General features: G+C 51.0%; 1 protein-coding gene across 1 annotated transcript in view; it reads left to right on the forward strand.

Moving 5' to 3' along the window:
* ARK2C (arkadia (RNF111) C-terminal like ring finger ubiquitin ligase 2C) overlaps positions 1–24,801 on the forward strand; it is a gene marked incomplete at its 3' end in the record, with an annotated part of 106,264 nt that overhangs the window by 71,139 nt on the left and 10,324 nt on the right. Inside the window, exons 2-3 of the mRNA XM_079717015.1 lie at positions 20,257–20,572; positions 22,235–22,345. Of these exons, the coding sequence (XP_079573141.1) occupies positions 20,257–20,572; positions 22,235–22,345 (427 nt within the window). The remainder of the gene's footprint in view (positions 1–20,256; positions 20,573–22,234; positions 22,346–24,801) is intronic.

Here is a 24,801-nt window from a genome sequence, read left to right on the forward strand (position 1 = left end):
CTAGACTGTGGAAGTCTTGCCTCATGGAGTTGATATTCTATGTGAATCTTCAACTCTGAGCAAGTACCTATCCCGGGGAGGGTCCCTTGTATCTTCGTGAAGGATTCCGAAGGGGTGGAGCTCTACTGGTGGAATCTCAGGCATGGGTCAGATATTTAGGGCTGTTCACCCAATGTGAACAAAAGTTGGCGGGCGTTCAAGGAAACCAGATTCAATCAAGTAACTGGATGTGCCCTAATGATGACCTTGGGCTGGGCCATGTGTGTATGTGACCTTTGCCTCTCCTTGGTCCCTTTCTCCTGGACCCTTGGATGCCCTTTGGGAGGGGAGGGTCTAGGGCACCATGGTGTCCAGCACCCTGGAGTGGCATCCAGGATGCCAGGCTCCCTGGGCTAAAAGCCTCTTGTCAGCAGAGTAATTGGATCTGACTTGCAGCAGGCAGGAAGCAGAGGTATTCAAGTCAGTTATGCTATTTTTAAACGCCCTCTCTTCCCCAAGTGCAGATCTCAAGCTCAGCAGGAGAGAACTGGCTCATCTCATCTCAGAGCCTTGGGAATCAAAGCGCAGTCCCTGCCCCCAAGCTTGAGTCTCCCCACCCCCATTCTTCAAAATCAGATCTCACACTGGGCAACTGTCCATGAACCCTGCCACGACCATGTGTCCTGGTTGGGGAAAGTGTGGACTCTAGGGGCCTCAGGGTTGTGGAGACACATCCTGGTTTGGGCTGACTGTTCAGCTGGCAGGAGACAAGCCAGCAACCCTGGTCTCTTGGTTGCCTGGCGGCCTCAGAGACTCACCACTAAGCTTGCTGGCAAACATGTCCCTGCCTGTCTGCCACTGTCTTTGACTCTCAGAGAAGCTCATAGCTGCCTGTCAGGCTCTGAAGACAGTGGGAGTCAGAGCAGAGAGCAGGCACCCTCCTGCCAAGCCTCCCTCTGGGAGCTGAGTCCTGTCCTGCGTGCAGCTCAGGGTGTGGAGAGGGCTCCCGGGAGGAGGCTGGCGCTCAGTCATGCTGCCCGGGAGGCTGCCTCGTTTGTCTCCTGCTTCTCACTCGCCGCGCTCCTCTCCCCAGCTCGCCCAGCTGCGGGGTCTCTGAGACACATGTTGGCTGTGAAATGTTCCCCCTCCAGGGTATGCGGGGCAGACAGGAATGGCAATTGCCAAAGAACCTGACCACCCCGCACTCTCTCGGAGGAGGACAGGCCACCTCTGCAGGAGCTGTCATGCAAGCGGAGACACTGCCAGCAACCAACATGGAGTGCATGCCTTCCGTGCTCCGGACGTCACACCTGTGGGCTAGGTGTCACTGTGCCCTGTTACAGATGAGGCCACAGAAGCCCAAAGTGTAGCCCCTGGCCAAGGTCACTGGCAGGTCCTCCCTGTGTCCCTGACAAGTATTCTTAACTCCCCCACTCCCCACAGAATTCCTGAGGCCTTGGGCTGCTTCAAATGTTCAATACCTCCCTCTCTTTCAGAAGCTGGAGGTGTTCCTGGCCTTCCCACCTTAGCCAGGGGGAGCTAGGCTCCTTGGCACTCTGCTAAAGCTTGCTGCTTTGGGTGACAGGTCTTGAACTCAGTTTTCAAAATTGTTTGGTTAAAACATTGCAAGCTGGGAAGCCTGCCAAGGCTTCTTCTCTCCCGAGTGGAATTAGAATAAGGCAGCTGCCTGACCCTGTCCAACGGCCCTGATTCCCAAGTTCACAGCCCAAGCACCTTTTGTAAAGCAACGTCACCGGAACCCAGCCTTATCCTGAAGTAGATATGTGGTGACATCCGAGGGGCCCTGGAGAGACCCTTTCCACCGCAGAGTACACCTGCTGTGGGTGTCAGACAGGCCTGAACTCACGGCTATAGGGCCTCTCCACGCTTTCTCAGCAGATCTGAGTTATAGTTTCAGATTGGGGGTGGTGGACGCTCTGTGGAACAGAGAAGCTCTACAGAACTGAGCCCAAATCCACCGTGAGTTAGCCCTGCCACCTGGGAGGTGTAACAGCAAGGTGTTTACTTTCTTTGCATTTCAGCCTGCTTGTCTTTTAAGTGGGGAGAGACAAAGAGTTGAAATTTGGGGAAAGGAGTGGGAGACAGTTGTGGGAGGTCCTGGGAACCTGGGATGAAGGAGGGGGAGGATGAGAAAGGGGAGCCGAACAACCCTGAAGGTTGACCACCTTCCCTATTTTGCTATATGGACATTTTTCGTTATTTTATTTTTAAAACTACTCTGTATTTTAACAACCACAAAATATATACACGTGGTACAAAGGTCATACGGCACAAAATGATGTAATACAAACAGATAAAACCCCATTCCCCTCCCTCTTCTGCTCCCAGCCACCCAAGGTTTCTCCTCGTGGGGAACCACCGTTGCCAGGCCTCATGGATCCTTCCAGAAATCATCTGAGTATTTGCTTTTGCTGCACATGTGCTGAAATCTAAACCACGCAATGTAATTCAAACTGTTACAGCATCCTCAGGTTCTTCCCATCTATGTGCTTGCTGTAACATCTTTGATACTAGGCCTCATTGTGTGTAAGTCACTTTACAATTTTCAAGGTGTTTTACCCCAGCATATCTCAGATGAATCCGGGACAATCCTGGAGGTAGAGATGGCAATATCCTTATGCCCATTTTGCAGGCTGGGAAGTGGAGATTGAGAGGGGCTAGGCTACTTGCCGGAGGCCACACAGCGAGTGGGTGATTAAGACCCATTTAAATGCAACTTGCCTTTCCCTTGAGGGAAAATACTTCACTCCCCCGTATTGTGTTGGGTATAGAGCAGGTACTTAACAAAAAATAATTGACCTGGTAAACCTGGGCTGTGTGTAGGCACAGCCAACAGGCAGGCCTGAGTAATCCCAGCAGGCCATGGGGCAGGTTGTGGATACATGTGTACACTCACATACACTCAACACCCACAAGCCCCCCCGGCCCCCGCCCCGCCAGACTCGGGAAGGGGACACTGCATGTGGAGTCCCTTGCCCTGGCGGAGAGGGAGAGGTGCATTGGTAGCTGGGGAGGGTCTCTTGAGAGGCCATGTTAGGTTTGGTGAGGGCCAGCTTGCCTCCAATAAACATCTTCATTTCATCCACCACAGTCTTACAAATGGGGAATGTGGATGGGATCTAGGGCTTGACTGGAGCTACAAGTCCCACGAGGCCTCTAAAGAACCTGGCGACTGGCCTTTATTCTCGGCTCTTGGATATCCCGCTAGCTTCAGAGGACAGCTTCAGAGGACTGGAGCCCCAGAGATGCAAGCTGGTGCAGTTTCAGGGCCTGGGAGAGTCCCCGAATGTCTTCCGAGTGCCCCCACCCCAGGCCTGGATGACCTCGGCCAGAGATTGACATCCGTTAAATGCCCATGGGAGACCTAACCTAAAATTACCAGCAATTTGCCTAAGGATCCCCCGTCCCCGACTCCTCAGTGTATTTGGCCCTTTATTGAGAACATGCTTTGATGGTGCTGACATTGAAAGAAAGACAGGTTTGGGATCAGAAAACCAGGCTCCAAACTCCCAGCGCTGGGCCAAATGATGTGGGGTGAGTCTGCCTAACCCTCTGAGCCTCAGTTCCTTCATCTCTAAAATGGGGATAGTGTCATAATTCACTGAGCTGGATGTTGGTGAGGCTGGCTGCATTTGGGAAATGCTTTGGAAGAGGTGACATGCTGCACCGACATTACACAGAGCATCACAGAGGCACCCGTGTGGGGTTCCTGAGGGACCCGGAGCACCTGGGGTGGAGGAAAGACAAGCGGGGAAGCAGAAAACAGTGCCCGAAGCCCCGGAAAAGGACACCAGCCCTGGGTGGAAAGTCAGGACTCCCAGTGCTGCACCAGCTGGCTACTCAGGGCTAGGGATTGTCCTCAGCCCTTTTGACTTTGCTGTTGGCATTTCCCCTGCTAATTAACATGTCATGGAGGTGGAGAGAAAGAAGAACTCAAAACAATTGATTTGTTATTTGCTAGCACATCTGGGAAAAGGCTGGGTGTGGGAGGTCAAAACAGGCTAGAAATCAGTGCTTCACGTTCTCAAGGAAACGCTTGCATCTGTGGGTTTCAATTCTCTGTTGCTATCGCTGATGAAACTCCAGGAAATCGAGGTTCAACTGCAAACTCTGGACAGAGTAGAAGGCGGGTGGCGGGGAGGAGGAGAGGCATTTAAAGCTCTTCTGGCTTTGTCAAGAGAAGGGTAAATCGGGGACCTGGCTGGTGCTTAGGGAGCCGATTAATAAGTCATCTATCGGGCTTCCCTGGTGGCGCGGTGGTTGAGCGTCTGCCTGCCGATGCGGGGGGCACGGGTTCGTGCCCCGGTCCGGGAGGATCTCACATGTCACGGAGCGGCTGGGTCCGTGAGCCATGGCCGCTGAGCCTGCGCGTCCGGAGACTGTGCTCCACAACGGGAGAGGCCACGACAGTGAGAGGCCCACATACCACACAAAAAATAAATAAATAAAATAAGTCATCTATCGAATGAATCCATCCATTCACCAAGTGTGCACTGAGCACCCAGATTCCATCTAGTCCTTTCCTGAGGGTGCTCTGAGTGTTGCAGGGAGAGAAGACAAGGCTTTTGCTCTGTAAGCATCCAGACTCACATTCAAAACAATCACAGCATAATAAAAAATTGAGTCTCGACCTCAATAAATGGCAACATCATCTGTAACAGTTTGCATTTTTTCTGCATGATAACCATTCCAAAGCTTGGCTTTAAGACAACCACCATCTATTCAGCTCACAATTTAGTGGGTTGATAATTTGGGTTGGGCTCAGCTAGGAGTCCTTTTGGTCTTATAGGGTTCACTTATATTTTTACAATCAGCTGGGACAGACGGCTTTGAGATGGCCTCAGCTGGGAACTTATCTCTGCTTCACATGGTCGCTCATCCTCCAGTGGGTTAGCCTGGGCTTGGTCATATGGGAGTCGGAATGAGAGTGGAAACGGCAAGGTCTTTTGAGGCCCAGGCTCAGAACTGGCATGATGCCACTTCCACTACATTGGTCAAAATCAGTCCAGTCGTATGGTGAAGCCCAGATTCAAGAGGTGGGGAAATAGATTCCGCCTCTTGGTGGGAGGGGCTACAAAGTCACCTTGCAAGGGGTGTGCATACCAGGAGGGAAGGATTGGGACCACTTTTGCAAACTGTTAACACACCATCCTCCTAGTTGCTCAGGACAAAAGATCTGGAGTCCTTGTCCTCTGTCTCTCATGTTCCATGTCCAATCCATCCAAACCTGGTCACCTCTACCCTTGACATAGGTTCTGGATCTGACTGCCTCTTTTTCTCTCTGCCCCATTCCCACCCTTGTCCAAGGAACAATCATTTCTTTCTTGGTCTCTGCTTCTGCCCTTTTGTCCCTGTAGCCTGTTCTCAATATGGTGGCCAGAGAGAGTCAAATTTTTTCACTTCTCTGCTCAGACACCCTCCTTTGGCTTCTAATCTCACTCAGAGTAAAAGCCAACATCCTATAATGGCCAGTGAGGTACTGCATGGTCTCAATATTTATTGAGCTCCCAGTATTTATCTCACCTAAATTCCTACCACTCTCCCCTATCTCACTCTGCTTCAACCACACTGGCCTCCTGATGTTCCTCAAAATGCCAGGCACACTCTCACCACAGGGCCTTTGCACTTGCAGTTCTGTCTGCCTGGAAAACTCTTCTCCTGATATCTTCGTGCTCCTTCAGCTCCTTATGGAAAAGTCACCTTCTCAGTGAAGGCTCATCTGGCCATCCTATCTAAAAATTAACCCCCCGCCTACTCATCCTCCTTCCCTCTTGGTTTTCTCCTTAGCTCTTATCATCATCAATTAATGACATATTTTCTTATATAGCTACTTACTGTCTAGACCAGCACTGTCCAATGGAAATACAATGTAAGAAATATAAAATTTAAAATTTTCTAACAGTTACATTTTGAAAAGTATGGAATTTATTTTAATAATATACATTATTTAATTCAATATATCCAAAACTTATCATTTCAACATATAAGTAATTTGCAAAGTTTTTAGTAATTTTTACTTTTTTTTATTGGTACTAAACCTTTGAAGTCTGGTGCTTATTTTACACTGACAGCCTTTATCAATTTGGACTAGCCACATTTCACATGGTGACCACACAGGGAAGTGCAGGACTAGATCACAGTCCCATGAGGGCACACGTTTTTGACTGTTATTCGTGGCTAATCCCAGCATTAGAATAGTACCTGGCAAGTAATAGGCACGCAGTAAATATTTGGTGAGTGGATAAGTCAAGTTTAAATTCAAATGCAATTGGCCAATCAAATGCATGTGGCCAGAGAGCATTAGACCCAGAAAAGACCTGTTATCTGGCTGTCTTCATCCTTAGGGCTGCAGGAACAGAGCTGTGAAGGAGGTAAAGTCAGTCTTTCTCTCCCAGCCTTGCCACCTAACTCAGCATCTCCATGATTTTTCCATTCTTTCTGGACAGAGAGAAAGCCTTTCAAGTTCATCCACACCCAATATTAAGGACTTAATGTGCTACCCTCTTGGGGACGTTTGTATCTTAAAAGCAGGAGTGAGAGAGAGTAATGCTTAATCCAAAGCAATGACTCCCTCCTGGAGAATTTTTGCCTCCAGTGGGAATGTTATTACTGGCCCATGACTATCTCTCATGTCCTAAGCTCACCCCAGGAGCAGGAGGCCAGCCAGGGTGCTTCCGTTGACAGGGAGGTCTTGGGTGGTGGTTGGTTGCTGGGTGCCCTGGCCACTGTCCTCTGCCTGCCATTGCACTGTAGACCGTGCTTGGGGCTTGAGGGGGAGAGGCGGTACTTGGAAGAAGTAGGTCTTGCCTGAGCCTGTTCTCTGCAGCCAGCCCAGTGGAGGGTGAGAAGCGCTTGTCCTCTGTAAGGCACTTTCACAGCTGGCATCTTATAGTCACCCTGTCAGGTGGCCAGCTGAGCCACTATGCCCTCATTTTGCATATCAGAAAGCTCAGTGAAGAGCTAGGAAGTGAAGTGCCTCAGCTGCTCTCCTGAGGCACAGTCTTGGCCTGTGAGGATTCTTGGTCCAACTGGGGGGAACTGGCCAAAGGGACATTGGCCTGGGGTGATACCTACGCAGGACACCAGGCGATGAGCCGAGTGGACATGGGCACAGCCAGACATGGCCTGCCTGGGGTTGGGCGGCGGTCATGCTGGTGGAAGCAGATGCCATCACAGGCCAAGCCAGGGCCAACAGAGTCCCCTGAGGTGACTTGAGAGGGGCCTTTGCTGTTTTAGGCATCTGGGGCCTGCTAGTTCTGACATGGTGACAGCGTGGGCTTTTCCAGGCATCCCGTTCTCTCCTACAGCCACTCTCCTGCCTTCCTTCCTCCTCTCGCATATATTTCAACCAACCTCCTCCCTCACTCCCTCCCACCCCCGCCGTCTCACACACACACACACACACACACACACACACACACCCGCATCCCAGGGTGCCAGACCGAGGTGCCCACGGGCAGTAACAGTTGGGAATCTAATTTAATTGCCTCTGGCTCCCTCTGAAAGCAGGTACACCCCACCCGCTGGCGGAATTTAATTTCAGGTCATGGGGAGGCCAGGAGCTCCCCACACCCTGTGCCCTGACTCACTGGCTGCCATCTGAAATCCCAGCGTTAGGACTTCATGATGTGACCTTGCTAAAACATAACTGCTCCTGGGGAAAGCCACCGTTGCACGTCTGTCATTGCCCATCACAGTGAGCGGGCCCTGAGAGCCAGGCTGGCAGCAGGGTGGAGGAGGCAGAGGAGAACACGGAGTCAGAAGGAACAGAACTCTCCTTGGGGAAGCGGGAGGCCGAGGAAGGATGTTACCCTCAGTCCTGCCCACAAAATTCCTAGGGCTGGGCCTTTGTGTGGGTGTGGCCTGTGTGCTGCAAATCTCAACAGAGTCCTAGTGGAAGTGGCTTTCTGAACTTGGTCTGCCTATTTTGGATACCAGGCAATGCTAATGTGAGATGGGCCCAGGTAGCCGCCCTGACACTTCTTGAAAGTTGTTGAGGCTTGGGTTTTTGTTTGTTTGTTTTTAATTTACTTGAGTCGTTATCAAGAATCATAGAAGAGTATCTAAACTCATGACCTAGGACGAACTACATATGGTTTACAAGAAAGCTAACCAGTGCCGTCAACAGTGCAGACCCCTCCTTCCTTGGCCAGGAATGGCAGGAGGCTTTCTGTTCTGGGTTTGAAAGCACTTCTTCTTCTGGGTTCGTTGGTTGTAATTCACACTGACCACCTGGTGTGTTGGGCCACCCCAGTCCACGTTGGATTTGCAACTGGATCCCTAGATTCGTTGAAAGAATTCCCAGTCTTTCTGTCTGCAGCGTCTCCCACATCAGTCTTTCTACGTTACACTTTACCTCCTTGAGTCACATTTGTTCCTCTGCTACCATGAAAGCCCCCAGTGCTGAAATGCTGGGAGGCAGCTGTTTTGCACACTCCCAAGGCTTTTAGCAAGATGCTACTTCCTACATGTTCAACAGTTCATTTCCCTCCTTCCCTCCCCCCTTCCTTCCTTCCTTCCTTCCTTCCTTCCATGAGTTCTTACTACGTATTAAGATCTGTGCCAAGCACTAGGAATACAGGTGCATGAGATAGAGCCAGGTCCTGCCCTCATGGGGTGAGGTCTTCTGACCATAGATACCTTCTACAAAATGCCCTTTTTGTGTTTGTTTGTTTGTTTTGGGTTTTTTGCGGTATGCGGGCCTCTCACTGTCACGGCCTCTCCCGTTGCGGAGCACAGGCCCCGGACGCGCAGGCCCAGGGGCCATGGCTCACGGGCCCAGCCGCTCTGCGGCATGTGGGATCCTTCCGGACCGGGGCACGAACCCGTGTCCCCTGCATTGGCAGGCGGACTCTCAACCACTGCACCATCAGGGAAGCCCCAAAATGCCCTTTTATGACTATAGTGGGAATGTTTTCATAGAGCTCCTTGGCATTAGATAGAAAAAAGGATCTTCTGGGATGGAATATGCCCAGAAGATGGTCCCGTTACCTACAGGCGCTTTCCTCTTCTGTAATTGCATCCTGTCTCTAGCTGACCTCCCGCTCCTGGGCTCCCTTCCCTTATCCCTGGTTTGCAACCACAACTGGAGAACTGGTCCTTCGCTGCTTGCTGGAAGTTTGCTGTTTAACTGTCTCATGCCCATGAGCAGGTAGGCTTCCTTAGGATGGAAAGTTCCCTCCCAGCAGTGCTTTGAGAGCCAGGAATTCAGTTCCTCGGAAGAAGCTGAGCTTTTCATTAGAGATCAAAGGCTGGCTCTGGGGAAGCATTCACAAAGCGGCTGTAAAGAATCCCTCTGGTCATATCACTTCCTTTCTAGGCCGTTTGTTCCCATTGGTCAGGGAACCAAACTATGCAGAGGGAGGAAAGCAGACCTCTGGCAGCCAAGAAACTGAGCCAGGGAATAGGCTTCTTTGGGGTGGTCAACTGGAGCAAAAGAGGTTAATTCGATTTACCTGGAGTGAGGAAGGGAGCCAGAAAGAGCAGTCTAGGAAGTGGGGGTCTGGGCAGATGACCCACTTTCCACATTCTTCATCTCTGATTCCTCTGGGTCGCACTCAAGTAGTTAGCTCACGAGGTACACCCCAGCCCTGGTCCTGCCATTCAGACATCCCACAACCTGCCCCCTCCTCCTTCTCTCCTGTATCACCTCTACAACCATCCTGCATCTGAGTGGTTCACAAAGGATGCGTTACCTAGCAACACGAAACCTGACCGTGTCCCAAGCTGGAGAAGTTGGTGGGGGCCACTGGGAGGCTCAGAATATGCAGGAAACAAAGTTCTGAGCTGTATCAGTGCAGACAGAGGCTCCTGGGGCCATGTTGAGTAGAAGAGGGAGTCTGTCTTTGGACGCCTGCCTGTGGGTGGCTTCTCCTCCTTGCATCTGCAGCCTTGGGCCCTGAATACTCGGGTGTGCTCTCTGCTTACTGTCATGTTCCTTCCTCTTTCCCCATCACCCAGACCAGCCTTTCTGTGCTTTCAAAGACCAGTTTGTCCTAACTATGCTCAGGCAGGGGGTAGATGTTGCAGTGAATTTGCATCATCTCATAGTGGGCACAGAAGGGACCGTGGAGGTGCTCCAGGCCATCTCCCCTCCAGTGTTCACACTTCTCTGCTGGCAGCTAGCCAGCCTCTGCATGGACACGACCAGTGATGAGGAACTTTGGAGGACAAAGTGAATTCTAAGAAATGTCTTCCTTATGTTGACCCAGATCTACCAGAAAGAGCTAATCCCTTTGCCTGCAGCTATTACCTGACCCTGAGTCTCCTCTTTGCTGCTCACACCCAGATTCTTCAGCTGTTCCTCCTCTTAGACAACTCAAGTTCCCTCCCAACCCTGGTCTCCTCATCAGACTCCAGTTTATCCCTGTCCATGTTAACACAAGGTGCCCAGAATTTGTGCCAAGACCCCAGAATTTTCCTCCATCCCTCTTTACCAGTTAAACCCTATGAATGGTAGGACTTAAAGCTTTTCACAGGATTTCCAGGGACCCTGCAGGAGTTGCCTGTGACAGGAGCACCCAATGGGCTGGAAAGACCTTGGTCTACTCCATCAAAGTTGGGGCTTGTCCTTGGCATTTTCTTAGGCCAGGGAAGAGGCCTGGGGCTGCTGGTCAATGTGGACTGGGCTGAACCTACGCGATGTCAGCCACCACGGCCATTTCCCAGCATCTCTCACAGCAGAGGTTCAGACTGCTTCCCCATGAGCACCAGCAGCTGGTCCCTCGTTATCTCATGGTTACTAGGAAGGAAAGGCTTCCTCCTGGGGGAGCTTGGGATGGGGATGGGCATGGGGAGGGGAGGTGGGACCACCAGGGCCTGGGCAGGCGGGTTCCTCTCTGGGGTAGCATGTGTGGATGGGTGTGGAGCACACTGCACTGGAACTCAGGAGGCCTGGACTTCAGTCCCAGCTTGGCCATAACAACCTGGGAGCCCTCGGACAAGCCACCCGCCATTTTCCAGCCTCCTCGGGGTTCTCATCCTGTAGATCAAAGGCTGTATGATCTCTTAGCCTCATTTAGCTTGAATATTCGATGATTCCATGAAGAACTGTATTTCCTTGCTAGCTAATAATCTAACACTTAACTTTTCTAAGATAACGAAGGTCTTTTTTCTCTTTTTTCCTTCCTTCTTCCTTTCTTCCCTCTCTTCTTCGCGCCTCCCCGCCTCTTTCTCTTTCCTTCCCTCTTCCATTCTCTCACTTTCTTGCATTCTCTCTCCCTCCCCTTTTGGAAGTTTCCTTAATCCTTCTAAGAACAAAGGACATTTACTGCGTGGTATTTGTCCTGAAATCACTCACTTTACAGCTGATTATTGGAGATAAAATTTGTCCAGAAATAAAATGCCAAGTATAATAGGCAAATGCCACAAATCTGATGGAGAGAAGAGTTTCATCCACTGGGAGATTCCATTCCAGAGTTAACATCTGCCCTGGGTGGTCGAGGTTGGACAGACTGCAACAGCCCTGGGAGGTAGGGTATGAGGCCAGGGGGCAGGCAAGACCCCTGGGGGTCCAGGAGAGGTGAGAGGGAAGGTCACAGGGAGCAGTGAGAGAGAGAGAGAGGCCAGACGGGGCGTTTGCAAGGGATGGAACACTCAGAGCTGGCTTTAGGATGATGTGGCAGCCATTGGAAGATGGATTTAGAAGTCCAGCACTGGTCTACTCTGCCTCTCCCTGCTTTGAGCTCAGTTCCAGTGTGGACATGGGGCAGAACACACAGGCTTGTCCCAACAGGAGGTGGGGCAGGAGACCTGGGTCTGGCCTGGCCTGCGGGGGGGACTCTGGGGGCAGTCACAACACTCAGTGCGCAAGGTCTTCCTGTGCTTCTTACTTGACTTCCCCACGAGCAAGAGGAGAGGCCAGGCCAGAAGATGCCTGTGGCCCCTTCAGCGGAGAGATGTTAGCAGGTGTGTAGCATCAGGTACATCATTGTGGGTCACGGTCTCGGAAACTGAGGCCCAGAGAAGTCCAGTGTCCAGCCTGGTCTGACAGCGAGGGGAGGCACCCAGGCCTCTAAGACGGAGCCCTTACACCGGGTGACTCTGCCTGGCTCTGAAAGCCTCTTTGGTAGCAGAGGCCTTCCTCCCTGGCCTCTTGTGGGCAGAAATCTGCTTTCAAAAAACTGGTTTTCTTTGCTGCTTGAGAGCTGGCTTTTCAGAGAGGAGTAGACTCTGACTCCAGCCCAGCTTCAAGGAAGTGCTCAGCAGAGACAAGTATCAGCCTCCTGTCCCTGCGGGCTGGCTGCCCTCCATCCCAGGGCCTTTGGGAGGGACTCTCTTTGGCCCACCCCTCCCTTGTGACTCTGCTGTGGGCCCCGCCCTCCTGTTTTGTCCCCACCTCTAAGGGAGAGTGATGCGGGTCAATGGCCTGAGGACAGTGGGAATCTGACGCCTGAGAACTGGCCTGGGGAGGATGGGACCTGCCGGCTTCCCTGGAGATGCGGGAAGGTTTGGTTCCCATCCTATTCTCCCAGGGTCCTGCATCCCTGGGAGGAGTGGGGGACGTTTGGCCTGGTTGGCCCTTGGGTCTGCAACCTTGTCCCAGAGGCCCCCGCTAGCAGGAGGCAGTTATCCCGGGGCACGGGGGTGGGAGGCAGCCCCCCCTGGTCCTTGCCCCCAGCACTGCCTGCTCTTCTCTTTCCCTCTTCACCTGAGGGTTTGAAGGCAGTGCCTCTCAGCCCTGGAGTCTGAAGCATGAAAGCCGCGTTACCTTGAGGTGACCAAGTTGCTGCAGATTAGAAAACAGCTAGAATATTCCTCCAGCTCAGGATGCTGCCTGCTCCGGAGAAGCCTATCAGGCCACATGGATCTGCTGTCTCTACCGACGTTTCTGGCTTTCGGACTTGTTGGCTTGGCTCTTCTCATCTCCCACCCAGGCCTAGCTCTGAGGCTCCTCTGGCCCCCTTGTCTCCATCCCCATTGTCCCCAGGAAACCTGGACCGGCCCAGCGTGTCCTCTGGGTGTCCAGGCCCCGTTTCTGCCCTGCTCTCCTCCTCAGCAGGGCCCCTCGCTTTGTCAAGGCTTCTCGTTCCCTGGCTCTGCCCTCCCTCCCACTGACAATTGGCTGTCAGGCAAGACCTCAGTTCAAATCTCTGCTCTGTCATTTACCAGATGAGTGTCAATGAACCTTCCAGAGACTCGAGACCTCTGTCACTGTCATCTCCACCCACCTCGCCCACAGCCTTTGGCCCCCACGTCCTCCGCTTCTCTTTTACCTTCCCTTCCTCGTGGGGCTGCGTGGTTTCTGCTGTTCCGCCCCTCTCCAGCTGCCAGCCTCTTTGGCTCCCTGCCCATGAGGCACGAAGCAGCCACCAGGTCTTGTGGAGCACCTGAGAGTGCCAGGTGGCCATCAGGCAAGACCCCGCACAGGGGCCTCCCCCTGCCCCAGCCCTGCCTTGCCTTGCTCAGGCCCCAGGGGAGCACCCCTGCTCGAAGGTCCTCCCAGCTAGCTCTCGGGGGGTCCTATAGCATCAATTTCCAGAATTCTAAGGTGCACATGTTTTTCTACACATTTCTGAAACTAATTTGTCTTACACTTGCTGTGTTTCTTTTTTTTTTTTCTTTTTTTAAGAAGATGTTCGGGGTAGGAGTTTATTAATTAATTTATTTATTTTTGCTGTGTTGGTTCTTCGTTTCTGTGCGAGGGCTTTCTCTAGTTGTGGCAAGCGGGGGCCACTCTTCATCGCAGTGTGCGGGCCTCTCACTATCACGGCCTCTCTTGTTGCGGAGCACAGGCTCCAGACGCGCAGGCTCAGTAGTTGTGGCTCACGGGCCTAGTTGCTCCGTGGCATGTGGGATCCTCCCAGACTAGGGCTCGAACCCGTGTCCCCTGCATTAGCAGGCAGATTCTCAACCACTGTGCCACCAGGGAAGCCCTTGCTGTGTTTCTTTAATGTGGTGTTTTTTTTTTTTTAAAAAAGTAACCCCTCTTTCTCCTCACTCCCTAAAAATGTTATTTAGGGCCTCCCTGGTGGCGCAGTGGTTGAGAGTCCGCCTGCCGATGCAGGGGATACGGGTTCGTGCCCCGGTCTGGGAGGATCCCATATGCCGCGGAGCGGCTGGGCCCGTGAGCCATGGCTGCTGAGCCTGCGCATCCGGAGCCTGTGCTCCGCAACGGGAGAGGCCACAACAGTGAGAGGCCCGCGTACCACACACACAAAAAAATGTTATTTAGTTCATGATGAATCCTCCAATTGATGGCATTTCAGTCCTGGGGAAATAAGATAAATGGGTAATATATTCAAGGACACCTGGAGATTATTTTTTTAACCCAAAGGAGTAACTCTAATGTGAAAAATTGTAGGTTGTTTGTTGATGAGGGCACTTTGGGATGTGTTACTCAGCTGTCACTGGTCACTGGCTTGTCATGGGCCCGACCAGTTCACCCTAAGAACTTCACTCCTCTGGTCTTAGAGACCGAATACAGCAGCTGCTACTTTCACAGACCCTACAGCACACAGGGTTGGGGTGAGTCAGGGGCCCCAGAATGGATGTCTCCTGCCTTTCATGTCCTTCTGAGCAGAGCTGATGAGACTGAGAACCTTCTGGGGATGGAGATGACAGGGGAGAGGGGCATAAAGTCCCAGAACAGAAGTCAAAGGACTTTTGCAGGTAGACATTGCCTGAAATATTATGAGCCATATGGATACTTCTGTTCACTTTTCTCTTTTTATTTTATTTTTATTTTTATTTATTTTTTGCTTTATAACAAAGTGAATCAGTTATACATACACATATGTTCCCATATCCCCTCCCTTTTGCGTCTCCCTCCCACCCTCCCTATCCCACCCCTCCAGGCAGTCACAAAGCACCGATCTGATCTCCCTGTGCTATGCGGCTGCTTCCCACTAGCTATCTACCTTACGTTTGGTAGTGTATATATGTCCATGCCGCTCTTTCACTTTGTCACAGCTTACCCTTTGTTCACTTTTCTCTTCCTGCCCATCCAGGAGAGAGGGCAGCTGCCCTCACTGCCCAGTGCATCAGTTGGAGGGCACAGGTTACAGGAGAGTGGAAACCTCTCCAGGGTGGTGGTCGGTCCTCTCCCTAATGGGCCTCCATAGAAACCGGAAGGGCCGCCCTCACAGGCTGGGCGCCCTCCTGGCAGGAGGGGCTTGTGGGAGGGAGGCAGCTGCTGTTCCTGGTGGTGGGAGAGGCTCCACCAGCCCCCGAGGGGGAGGATGCTGGCCTGCTCTGCCTGCCCAGCCCCTGTGCACTGCAGCTTTAAAACCTGGAGCTCTTTATGGCTGAGTAATATTCCATTGTATATATTGAGCTATTTGTAGTGAGGTGGATAGACCTAGAGTCTGTCATACAGAGTGAAGTAAGTCAGAAAGAGAAAGACAAATACCGTATGCTAACACATATATATGGAATTTAAGAAAAAAAAAATGTCATGAAGAACCTAGGGGTAAGACAGGAATAAAGACACAGACCTACTAGAGAATGGACTTGAGGATATGGGGAGGGGGAAGGGTAAGCTGTGACACAGTGAGAGAGAGGCATGGACATATATACACTACCAAACGTAAGGTAGATAGATAGTGGGAAGCAGCCGCATAGCACAGGGAGATCAGCTAGGTGCTTGGTGACCACCTGGAGGGGTGGGATAGGGAGGGTGGGAGGGAGGGAGATGCATGAGGGAAGGGATGTGGGAACAGATGTATATGTATGACTGATTCACTTTGTTATAAAGCAGAAACTAATAAAAACAAAAACAAAAAAACCCTGGAGCTCACCCGGGCCTATCTGCCCCTCTCTTTCCCTCTCGATTTCAAATCAGTTTGCCTTCAACCAGCCCCAGTGCATCAGTCGCCTCGAGCCATTGCTTTTCCCTCAGTCCCTCCAGCAGTCAGCCAACCAGGTATTTACTGAGTGCCAGCTCCAGGGAGGTGCGTGGGGATCCAGAAACAGCAAGACAGGAAGCTCAGCCAGCTGGGGGCGGTGAGTGTGAAGAAACAGCTCAAGGTAGCTACTGCCAGGTGCCAAATGAGTGGTAGTGACAGGGCCTTCTACAGGAATGCAGAGGAGGAAGGCGTCCCTGGGGGCTGGCAGGCAGGGGAGGCATTTTTTGAGTTGCTGAGAGATGACCTTTAAAGACAGGGAAGGCAGCAACCAGCATGAGCAATGGCCCCGGGGTGGGAACGTGCATGGAGTGTCTGGAGATTTGATGTCCGGGAGGGCTTGGGCGGTGGGGATCAGGGGGATGGAGCTTGAGGATCAGGCTAAGGGGTGTGCATCTCACCAGTAAGCAATGAGGACTCCCCCTCTGAAGGCAGACCAGTTAGCAAACTTGGCTAAAATTATTTGCTCTATGTATGGAGTTGGTCTTTTTCTTTTGGAGCTGCCTTGTCCAACACAGAAGCCGCTAACCACAAGTGGCTATCGGAACTAAGGTGTGTTGTAAGTGCCAGATGTACGCTGGATTTTGAAGACTTAATATGAAAAAAAAACAATGTAAAATATCTCAATAATTTTTTTATATTGAGTACATGTTGAAACAATATTTTGGATATACTGAGTTATATAACATATACTATTAAAATTAAATTCACCTCTTTTTACTTCTTTGAAGGTGGCTACTAGAAAATTTACAATTACATATGTGGTTCACATTGTAATTTAATAGACAGTGCTGGATTGGAGTCTTTATAATATCCCTTTTTTTAAAACCCCATTCCCTTCTTCTGCAGTCATGCCTGTCTTTCACTTTGTTAGCTTTCGACACCTCTCCTTTCCCTTCTTGCCCTCCTTCCTTTGGTCATGTGGACCTTCTCCTCCTCTTTTATGGTATGATAGATGGTGGTGAGGGAGAAGGGGGAATCCAGAGCCTGCTTGCTCAGGCTACAGTCCCTGGACTCATGGAAGCCAGAATACACCAGGCAGAGGAGGCCCTACTGATCTGGAATGCTGGTGGGAATTAAGGTTCTAGATCATTCTTTTCTGGCTCACTTGCAGTGAGCCAGAAATGCATTTTATTTCCATTTTGTTTTGCAAATATTTATTTTAAAAAGATTTTAAAAGAATCTATCAATGGCCTGCATGTCATTTACAGGGTCAGATAGCTCCAATGTAAGACACATTTAGTAAAACAGCAGTTGTCTGCCCCTTGCCTCCCCACCCTAGCCCCGCCACTAGAAGCTCAACATTTCCAACTCTTCTTCGAGTATTTACTTCCTGAAATACATAACTTACTAAGTGAATTTCTAAATAAATTCTTTTACTGCTCTTTGTTGATTTTTCAATTTTGACATTGTCTGTTTTCTTCTTATTATGGAAGAAATGTCCTTTTCTGTTCTAAAATAGTTTATTAATGCTTGTTGTGTTATTAATATATAAATATTGTTCACTGCTGAACCAAGTAGTATGTAATCATTACACTTTCTGAACAATTTTTTCTCTTCCTAGAGGTAATAATTGCCTGCTTTCTGTGACATTTTTTACAAATTCTTACCAAATGCTCTACAAAATTGGAAAATTCCTTCCAATACTATTTTCATGTGGCCAAATCTGATGGTAATGTTATATTTTTGATCCACCCCCCAGCTACCCCTCAGAGCGCCCTCCCTCCTCCCCACCTTGAAATGATTGCTGGAGGCCCTGTACAGCCATGTGCTTGGGAAAGCCCCCTCTTCCAGGTGTCACCCCCTATTTCTTTGCTCCTTTCTTTTGGTTTGCATCAGTAGTTCTTTGAGAAAGGGTGTGAGAAGATTAATTGTTTTTGAGACCCTCCATGGTTGAAAATGGCCTTACTCTACTCTCACGCCTGATTAATAGTTTGACTGGGCACAGAATTCTAGATTGAAAATCTTCCCCCGACACCCCTTCGGCACCTTGAAAGCAGTTGCTCTACTGTTTTCAAGCTTCCAGTGTTGCTCTTGAAAACTCTGGTGCTATCCTGCTTCCAGACCCTTCGAATGGGACCAGTTTGCTTTCTCTCTGGAAGGTGTCAGAATCATCTCTCTGCCCCACTGCTTGGACATTTCCCAGGGAGATGCCTTGGTGTGTGGTTCTTTTCTGGGCACTCAGAGGGCCTTTTCTATCTAGAAGCTGACCGTCAGTTCTGGGAAATACTTCAAATAATTTTTTTCCACAATTTTCTCCATTCTTTCTCTCTTACTAGAAAACTGTGGAATCTTCTGACTGCAACCTTCAACATTGCCATCTTTTTCCTCAACTCCTTGTTTTCTTGTTCTGCTTCCTGGGAAATCTCCCCAGCGTTATCTTCCAACCCTGCTGAATTTCAGATTTCACCTCTTATATTTTTAATTTCCAAGAGCTCTGTTTTCTCATCACTCCTTTTAAAGGAGCTTGTTGTTGTCTTATGGACCCGACATCATTTTTCTGAGGATTTTTTTTTTTTTTTTTTTTTTTTTTTTTGCGGTACGCGGGCCTCTCACTGTTGTGGCCTCTCCCGTTGCAGAGCACAGGCTCCGGACGCGCAGGCTCAGCGGCCATGGCTCACGGGCCCAGCCGCTCCGCGGCATGTGGGATCCTCCCGGACCGGGGCACGAACCCGCGTCCCCTGCATCGGCAGGCGGACTCTCAACCACTGCGCCACCAGGGAAGCCCTTCTGAGGATATTAATTAAAGTGTTCTGAAGTTTGTTTTTTTCGGATCCTTGCATTACTTCTGTTCCTCTGAGTTTCTTTTCTTTTTTTTTGTTTAATTTAGTATTTCTTTCTCTCTTTTCACTTTGTAATCTTCCTCAAGAGACTGGTCGTCCTTGGCTGTCTGTTCATATTGAAGAGTAGGTCACTAATAACTTCCAGAATCTGTGTGTGTGTGTATGGATATGGACCTTTCAACTTATGGGCTTTATTATGGAGTCTCCAGTTGGGGACTCAACCATTTTACAGGGTACTCCCAACCAGAAGGAACTGTAGAGCTATTTCTGGGGCCAGTTTCCAACCTGGGGCTGTGGGGTGTACAGGGGAGGGGCACCTGAGTGACAGCACCCTCTGAACCAAGAGGCAGAAAGGAGCAGGGGTTTCCAAAGCTCCAAGTATAAGACTTTCGCTTAACACCCCCCCCCCCGTCTGAGCACGGTGCTGCACCCCTGTCCTCCTCTACTGGAGCCTTTCTGGCTCAGTTTCCCTGCAAAATGCCAGGGTGAGGGAGCGGCAGTCACTGCCCTGCATGGGGGAGGGGAGATGCCCTGGGCAGAATTGCTCCTCATAGAGACTGGCCACCAGCCTCCCTGCTCTCAGCGCCGCCATCTCTCCTGCCACCACAGGAGTTGTCCTGACCCTTCCAGCACGTGTGGCAAATCTGTCCGCTTCTCGTTGACTGCGCCTTCATTAGGTGCTTGGTTTCCAATTCCTCAGCTCTGCTAATTGCTCCATCTGCTTTCCACCTTCCAAAAATCTGTTGACTTTTGCTGCCTGCTGATGTCACCTCTCCTGTTCTCTCTGTCCTTGTCTGTTTATTTTCCCTTTATGCCCTTGCTCTCATTTCAGTGGGGTTTGGGAAGGAGCAGATATATGTTGAACCTGCCATGTTTAGCAGGAAGCCTCTGTAAAGCTTCCTGAGGTGCCAAGTCCACTTCCTTCCTTATTAAAGGACTCCAGCGCTGAGAGCTGGATCTTTGCTTATGGAAAATTTGTAAGGCTTTGTCATCATCAAGGTCAATGTTATTTAGAAGGTAGTGGAGACTAGATTAAATGCAACGTTGAGCCCAACTTATTGCTGGAAATCTTTGCTTTTAAATAAATGATAATATTATAACAAATTATTTCATTATTACTTAAAAATTGTGTGGGATTAGATTTTTTATTTTTCTTACAATTGCATGGAAAACAACTTCTGGGTGTTTTCTCTTTGGAAATTTGGGCTCCCTGTCGGCTGGATCCTGGCTAGCCAAGTCTTCAGTAGAGTTCAGAGCTTGACTAGGCTGGACTAAATTTTCCCTAGGCATCTATTTAAAAAGGTAGTAGGGTCAATAAGGTTGACCTTATGGGAGAAATTCAAGAAAGCCAAACTGCCTCCAGGGACCTTAAAATTCCTTTAACAAGTGTGCTCATTTAAAAGAGGGTGCTTATCTATTTATTAAACAAAATACTCCCCCCCGCAACACATACTGCACAGAGCCTTTACTAGGGAGCACCGATGATCATTTGTATACAAAAGTGATGATACTTGTGTTCTAATGAAGGTCTTGAGTTCCACCAGCTGCAGGTTGGGGGTCAGGGGAGACGGGGTCTGTGGGAGAGGGAAGCAGGGCTGGTGCTCATGGAGTCTTTGTCATTGCTTCTCCAGGTGCCCCATTTCAAAGGTCTCAGCATCCTCACGCTACCTCCTGCCGCCACTTCCATCTGGGCCCCCCCCAGCCGCAGCAGCTCGCTCCCGACTTCCCCCTGGCCCACCCGGTGCAGTCGCAGCCGGGCCTCAGCGCCCACATGGCCCCGGCCCACCAGCACAGCGGCGCCCTGCACCAGTCGCTGACCCCGCTGCCCACCCTGCAGTTCCAGGACGTCACAGGTCCCTCCTTCCTACCTCAGGCCCTGCACCAGCAATACCTCCTGCAGCAGCAGCTCCTGGAAGCCCAGCACCGCAGGCTCCTCTCGCACCCCAGGTGTGTGTGCTACCTGGGCGGGGGCGGGGCGGGGCGGGGCGGGGGGCAGGGCCCAGCACTGGACCCCTGGCTTCTACCCTGCCAGGCTTGGCCAGCAGTCAGTCACCAAATGAGTCTCTGTGTAGGAGGCAGCTTTTGCTCCACTTAGAGGCATGTGTTTCGGGCAGTGAGCGCTGCCTTAACCCGATACCGGTTCCCTCTGTTGCTTGTGTGTGTCCTTGTCATATCGCACAGTTACGGTCAGGAGCTGGGTAAGTGGTGGGCTAGGATGCTCACAGTGAACTTTACAACGCTGTGGGAGACTAGACTAGGGGACCCCTCACGTCCCCTCAAACTTCATGGTCACCAGATTCTAACATTGGAGGTCCCTAAGGGATACCTCAGGACAGGGCTGGGTCAGCCCTGCCCTCAGAGAGCCCACCGTCTGGTTGGAGAGACCAGCTATGAAACAAGTGCAGAGTAAAATGAGACAATACTAATCAAATGGGGCTGAAGTAGCTGCGGGATCCTGGGCCAGTCACTTCACCTCTCTGAGCCTCAATTGTTAAGAGAAGGAGCTGTACAAGTTAAGTGGTTCTCAAACATTTTTGTCTCAGGACCCTTTTTACACTCTTAAAAGTTACTGAGGATTACAGCAAGCTTCTGTTTATGTGGGTTATGACTATTGATACTTACCCTATTAGAAATTAAAACAGAAATTTAAAAATACTTATTAATTCATTTGACAATAACAATAACAAAGGTATATGTTAACACCAATAATATGTTTTTCAAAAAATAGCTGTATTTTTTGCCTCTAAATCAGTGAAAAGAGTGACTTTTTAAAAATACATACTGACAAATCTTTTTCATGCCTGGCTTAATAGAAGATGGCTGTGTTCTCAAGTCTTCTTCTGCACTCAAATGTGGCAGAATCACATGTCATGTAGTTTCTAGAAAATTCCACTGTTCACTTGTGAGAGAATGAGAGTGAAAAAGCAAATAACATGATAGTATTATTATGAAAATCATTTTGACCTCGTAAACCCCATGAAGGGGTCTCAGGGACTGCCAGGGGTGCTTGGAGCACACTTTGAGCACCTCTGGACTTGATGATCTTTAAGACCCCAAGCGTCCATGTCTGTAGAGGTTGGGGTGCCTGGGACAGAAGGTGAGTGCTGTAGGAGGTCAGAGGAAGGAGAGGTCACCATGATCTGGAGTGTTCAGGGAGGCCTTCCTGGAGGAGGTGGCTTTGCCCTGGGCCATGAAAGCTGGGAAGAGTGTGGAGAGGGTGGAGGAGAGGAGAAGAGCATGCTGGGAGCAGAGGGGGTGCACAGAGGTGGGAGAGCCTACAGGAGGCCGGTCTGTGTGACCTGAATACATCCCACCAAGGACCGAGGGGAGCAGTAGGATAAGGAGCAGAGAAGCTAGAGAGACTGGGTGAGACAGCTGACCTGCAGTGGTCACACCCAGGGAGAGGCTCAGTATAGTGGGCAGCCCAGAGACAGCGGGAATTTCTGAGCTATTGACTGCCGCCCAGGAAGCTTCCTTGGAGTTTGGGAAGAGGGCTGAAGGCCACTGCTCCATACGTAGGCTGTGAGCTGGGGCTGCTGAGCACTCCTGGGAGCTGGGCTGGCCCTGGGCAGCCCTGACGCCTCGATTCCTCCTTCCATTCCGGTGCAGGCGGAGTCAGGAGCGAGTGTCTGTCCACCCTCACCGCCTCCACCCCAGCTTCGACTTCGGCCACCAACTACAGACACCTCAGCCCAGGTATTTGGCTGAGGGCACTGACTGGTGAGTGGGGTCCCTGGGGGAGGGAGGGAGGAGGGTCTTGTCTGATCCATTGAGTTCCTGTTTCCTTCACTTCAGTGATGCCAGAGTCCTAGTCTTCAAGCCCCAGCTTTTGCCCTGTCCACCCTCAGGGCCAGATGGCCCCCCAAGGTCCTGGTTCCAGCAATGAGCTCAGATGTGGCTAGGTGCCATCATGTGCCCAGCCTTGGGCTCAGTGCTCATGGTACTGCAGGGGAGGAGGGGACAGGAATGCAAAGCATTTCCCAAGCTCAGGGAGTGTTGTGAACCAGTGGTCCCTGGGACGGGGGCGGAAAGGAGAATCTCAGGAGCCAGCATGGTCAGGGAAGGCTTCCTGGAGGGGGTGGGCCTTGAGGAGTCCAGAGAGAAGTGCCAGGGCATGCCAGCCAGGCAAAACAGGCTCATGGAGATACAGCCAGCTGGGTTGGAGGCAAGGACTGGGGAGATTGGCTGGGGAGAGGTCGAGGGCTTGGTTGTGGTGTCTTTGTAGGCAGCGGGCCCCTGTGATGTCTTCCCACAGTCTCCTGCACTCAGGGCAGAGGTCTTTGTTGCCCTGGGATGCATCATTGCTTCGTTTTGGATACTTGGTCCCACCCTACTCACAGGTTCTAGCTCAGGGGAGGGCTGACCTAAACTAGGGCTGGATCTAAACACCTGAACACTTGAAAAAGATGTGTAGTTCACTAAAGTATTTAGAGGTAAAGAGCATCATGTCTTCAACTTATTTTTAAATAGTTTAGGGAAAAAAAATCCACGGAGAACTCTGTGTGTGTGTTTGTATGTATGGATGTATACATGGAGAGAGAGAAGGAAATAGAAATGCAGTAAGGTAGTAAAATTTCAACACTTGGGGAATCTGAGTGAAGAGTATCCAGAAATTTTTTGCAACTTTGAGGCAAAAAAGTGTGTGTGTGTGTGTGTGTTTTAAAGAATGTAAAAACAAACAAAAAACCTGAATGGAAAGGGATGGGCTATTTAAGAAACAGACGTGCATTAGTGTCCTTACTCAGCCATTTAGTCAGGCAAACTGGTGTGGGCAAAGTTTGCTTTGGAAGCAGCCTAGGACCGGACACCCAGGAATGGTTCAAAAGGGTAGTTCTGGTTGACTGGACGCTAAAGGTGCTTCTAGGTGCAGGAAATGGTTGCTTTAACAGGTTCCGTGTCTCCAGCCCTTGGTAGTTAGTTCTCAGGTTTTCTCTGTTAGATTTAACGCTCTCCTAAAACATAGATGGCACCACGGCCAGCTTCAGCCCAGCCTTTTTCTAATTAGCAGATTCAAATTAGGAAGATTTAATTGTTGTTTGGATGAAATTCTTGCCTCAGCAGGCAAGTCAATCCAGTTTAATTCTCTTCAGCACACAGAGCACCTGGGGTCCTTGTGTACGGCTAAGGGATCTGAGCAAGGTCCAGCGTGGCAAGTGGGAGGGGATGGGAGACACGGGGAGGCGGGTGCTGCTGAGATGCGGGAGGCGTGGTGCGGGTTAGGCTGCCGACTTCCTTTCTTTGGCCAAATATCCTGTGCTCCTCGGTCATTTCTGTCGCTCTGCATTCCTGACCCCTGCTTGCCTGGAGAAACAGAGAGGCTGGGGCCCTGAGAGGCTGGCCTGTGTGCCCCAGCAGGGGACGCTGGGAGGCCCCTGGGCTGAGTCCCGCCCGGGGCCACCTGGGGCCCTTTCTGCCTGTCCCGTCCCCACTTCCCAAGTAGGAGGTCCTTCCTCCTCCCTGTAATTAGGTCTGCTCCAGCAAGGGCCAGCCAAGTGGTGACGAGGGGCTTTTCATCCCACCCCTCTTTTCCAGGGAGGCCTCTTCTGCCAGGAGATTTGAGGTCTGGAAATTAGATGACAGGAAATGCATTATAGGCGGGGCTGCTCTCACCCTCTGCAAGGATCCCTGGGAGGGAGGAGGTGGGCAGTGTGTCTGTGCACCACCCCCCTTTCCTTTAGAGAATCATCAGAAACCACTGACTTCTGCCCTAGTCATCCCAGGAATTGGCACGGCCCAATAGCTCTCGTCCAGCCCCAGGCCTGAGGCTGCCTGGCCCTCCCCCGCTTACTTTAGGAGATTCTAGTCCTACCCAAGCAGCTGCTGTCACTGAGCATCCTGGCCTGGGAGTGTGTGGGAGCAGCAGGCCTTGGGGGATAAATCCCCCCAATCCCCCCTTTCTGGCCTGGGCCCGATAACTTGACCTTGACCTTGAGCCCTGCTCCGATGTCTCCGTCCTCATCGTGCTCCTCTGACAGTCCTGGGTTCACAGTTCTGACTCTGCCCCCAGTGCAGATGGCAGCCCGCGCGACCATGCAGCCCTAGCCCTGCCTGGGCACCTGGGAGGGGGGTGGTAGGGGTGAGAGCTTCCTGCCCTCTTTCCCCTGCAAGCAGCTTGGCCTCAGCAAAGGAGCCCTGTTCGAGGATCCTGGGTTTGGGAAGGGATTTTTGATGAGATG

This window comes from Hyperoodon ampullatus, assembly GCF_949752795.1.
Source record: "Hyperoodon ampullatus genome assembly, chromosome: 13".
NCBI classification, from domain to species: Eukaryota; Metazoa; Chordata; class Mammalia; order Artiodactyla; family Ziphiidae; genus Hyperoodon; species Hyperoodon ampullatus.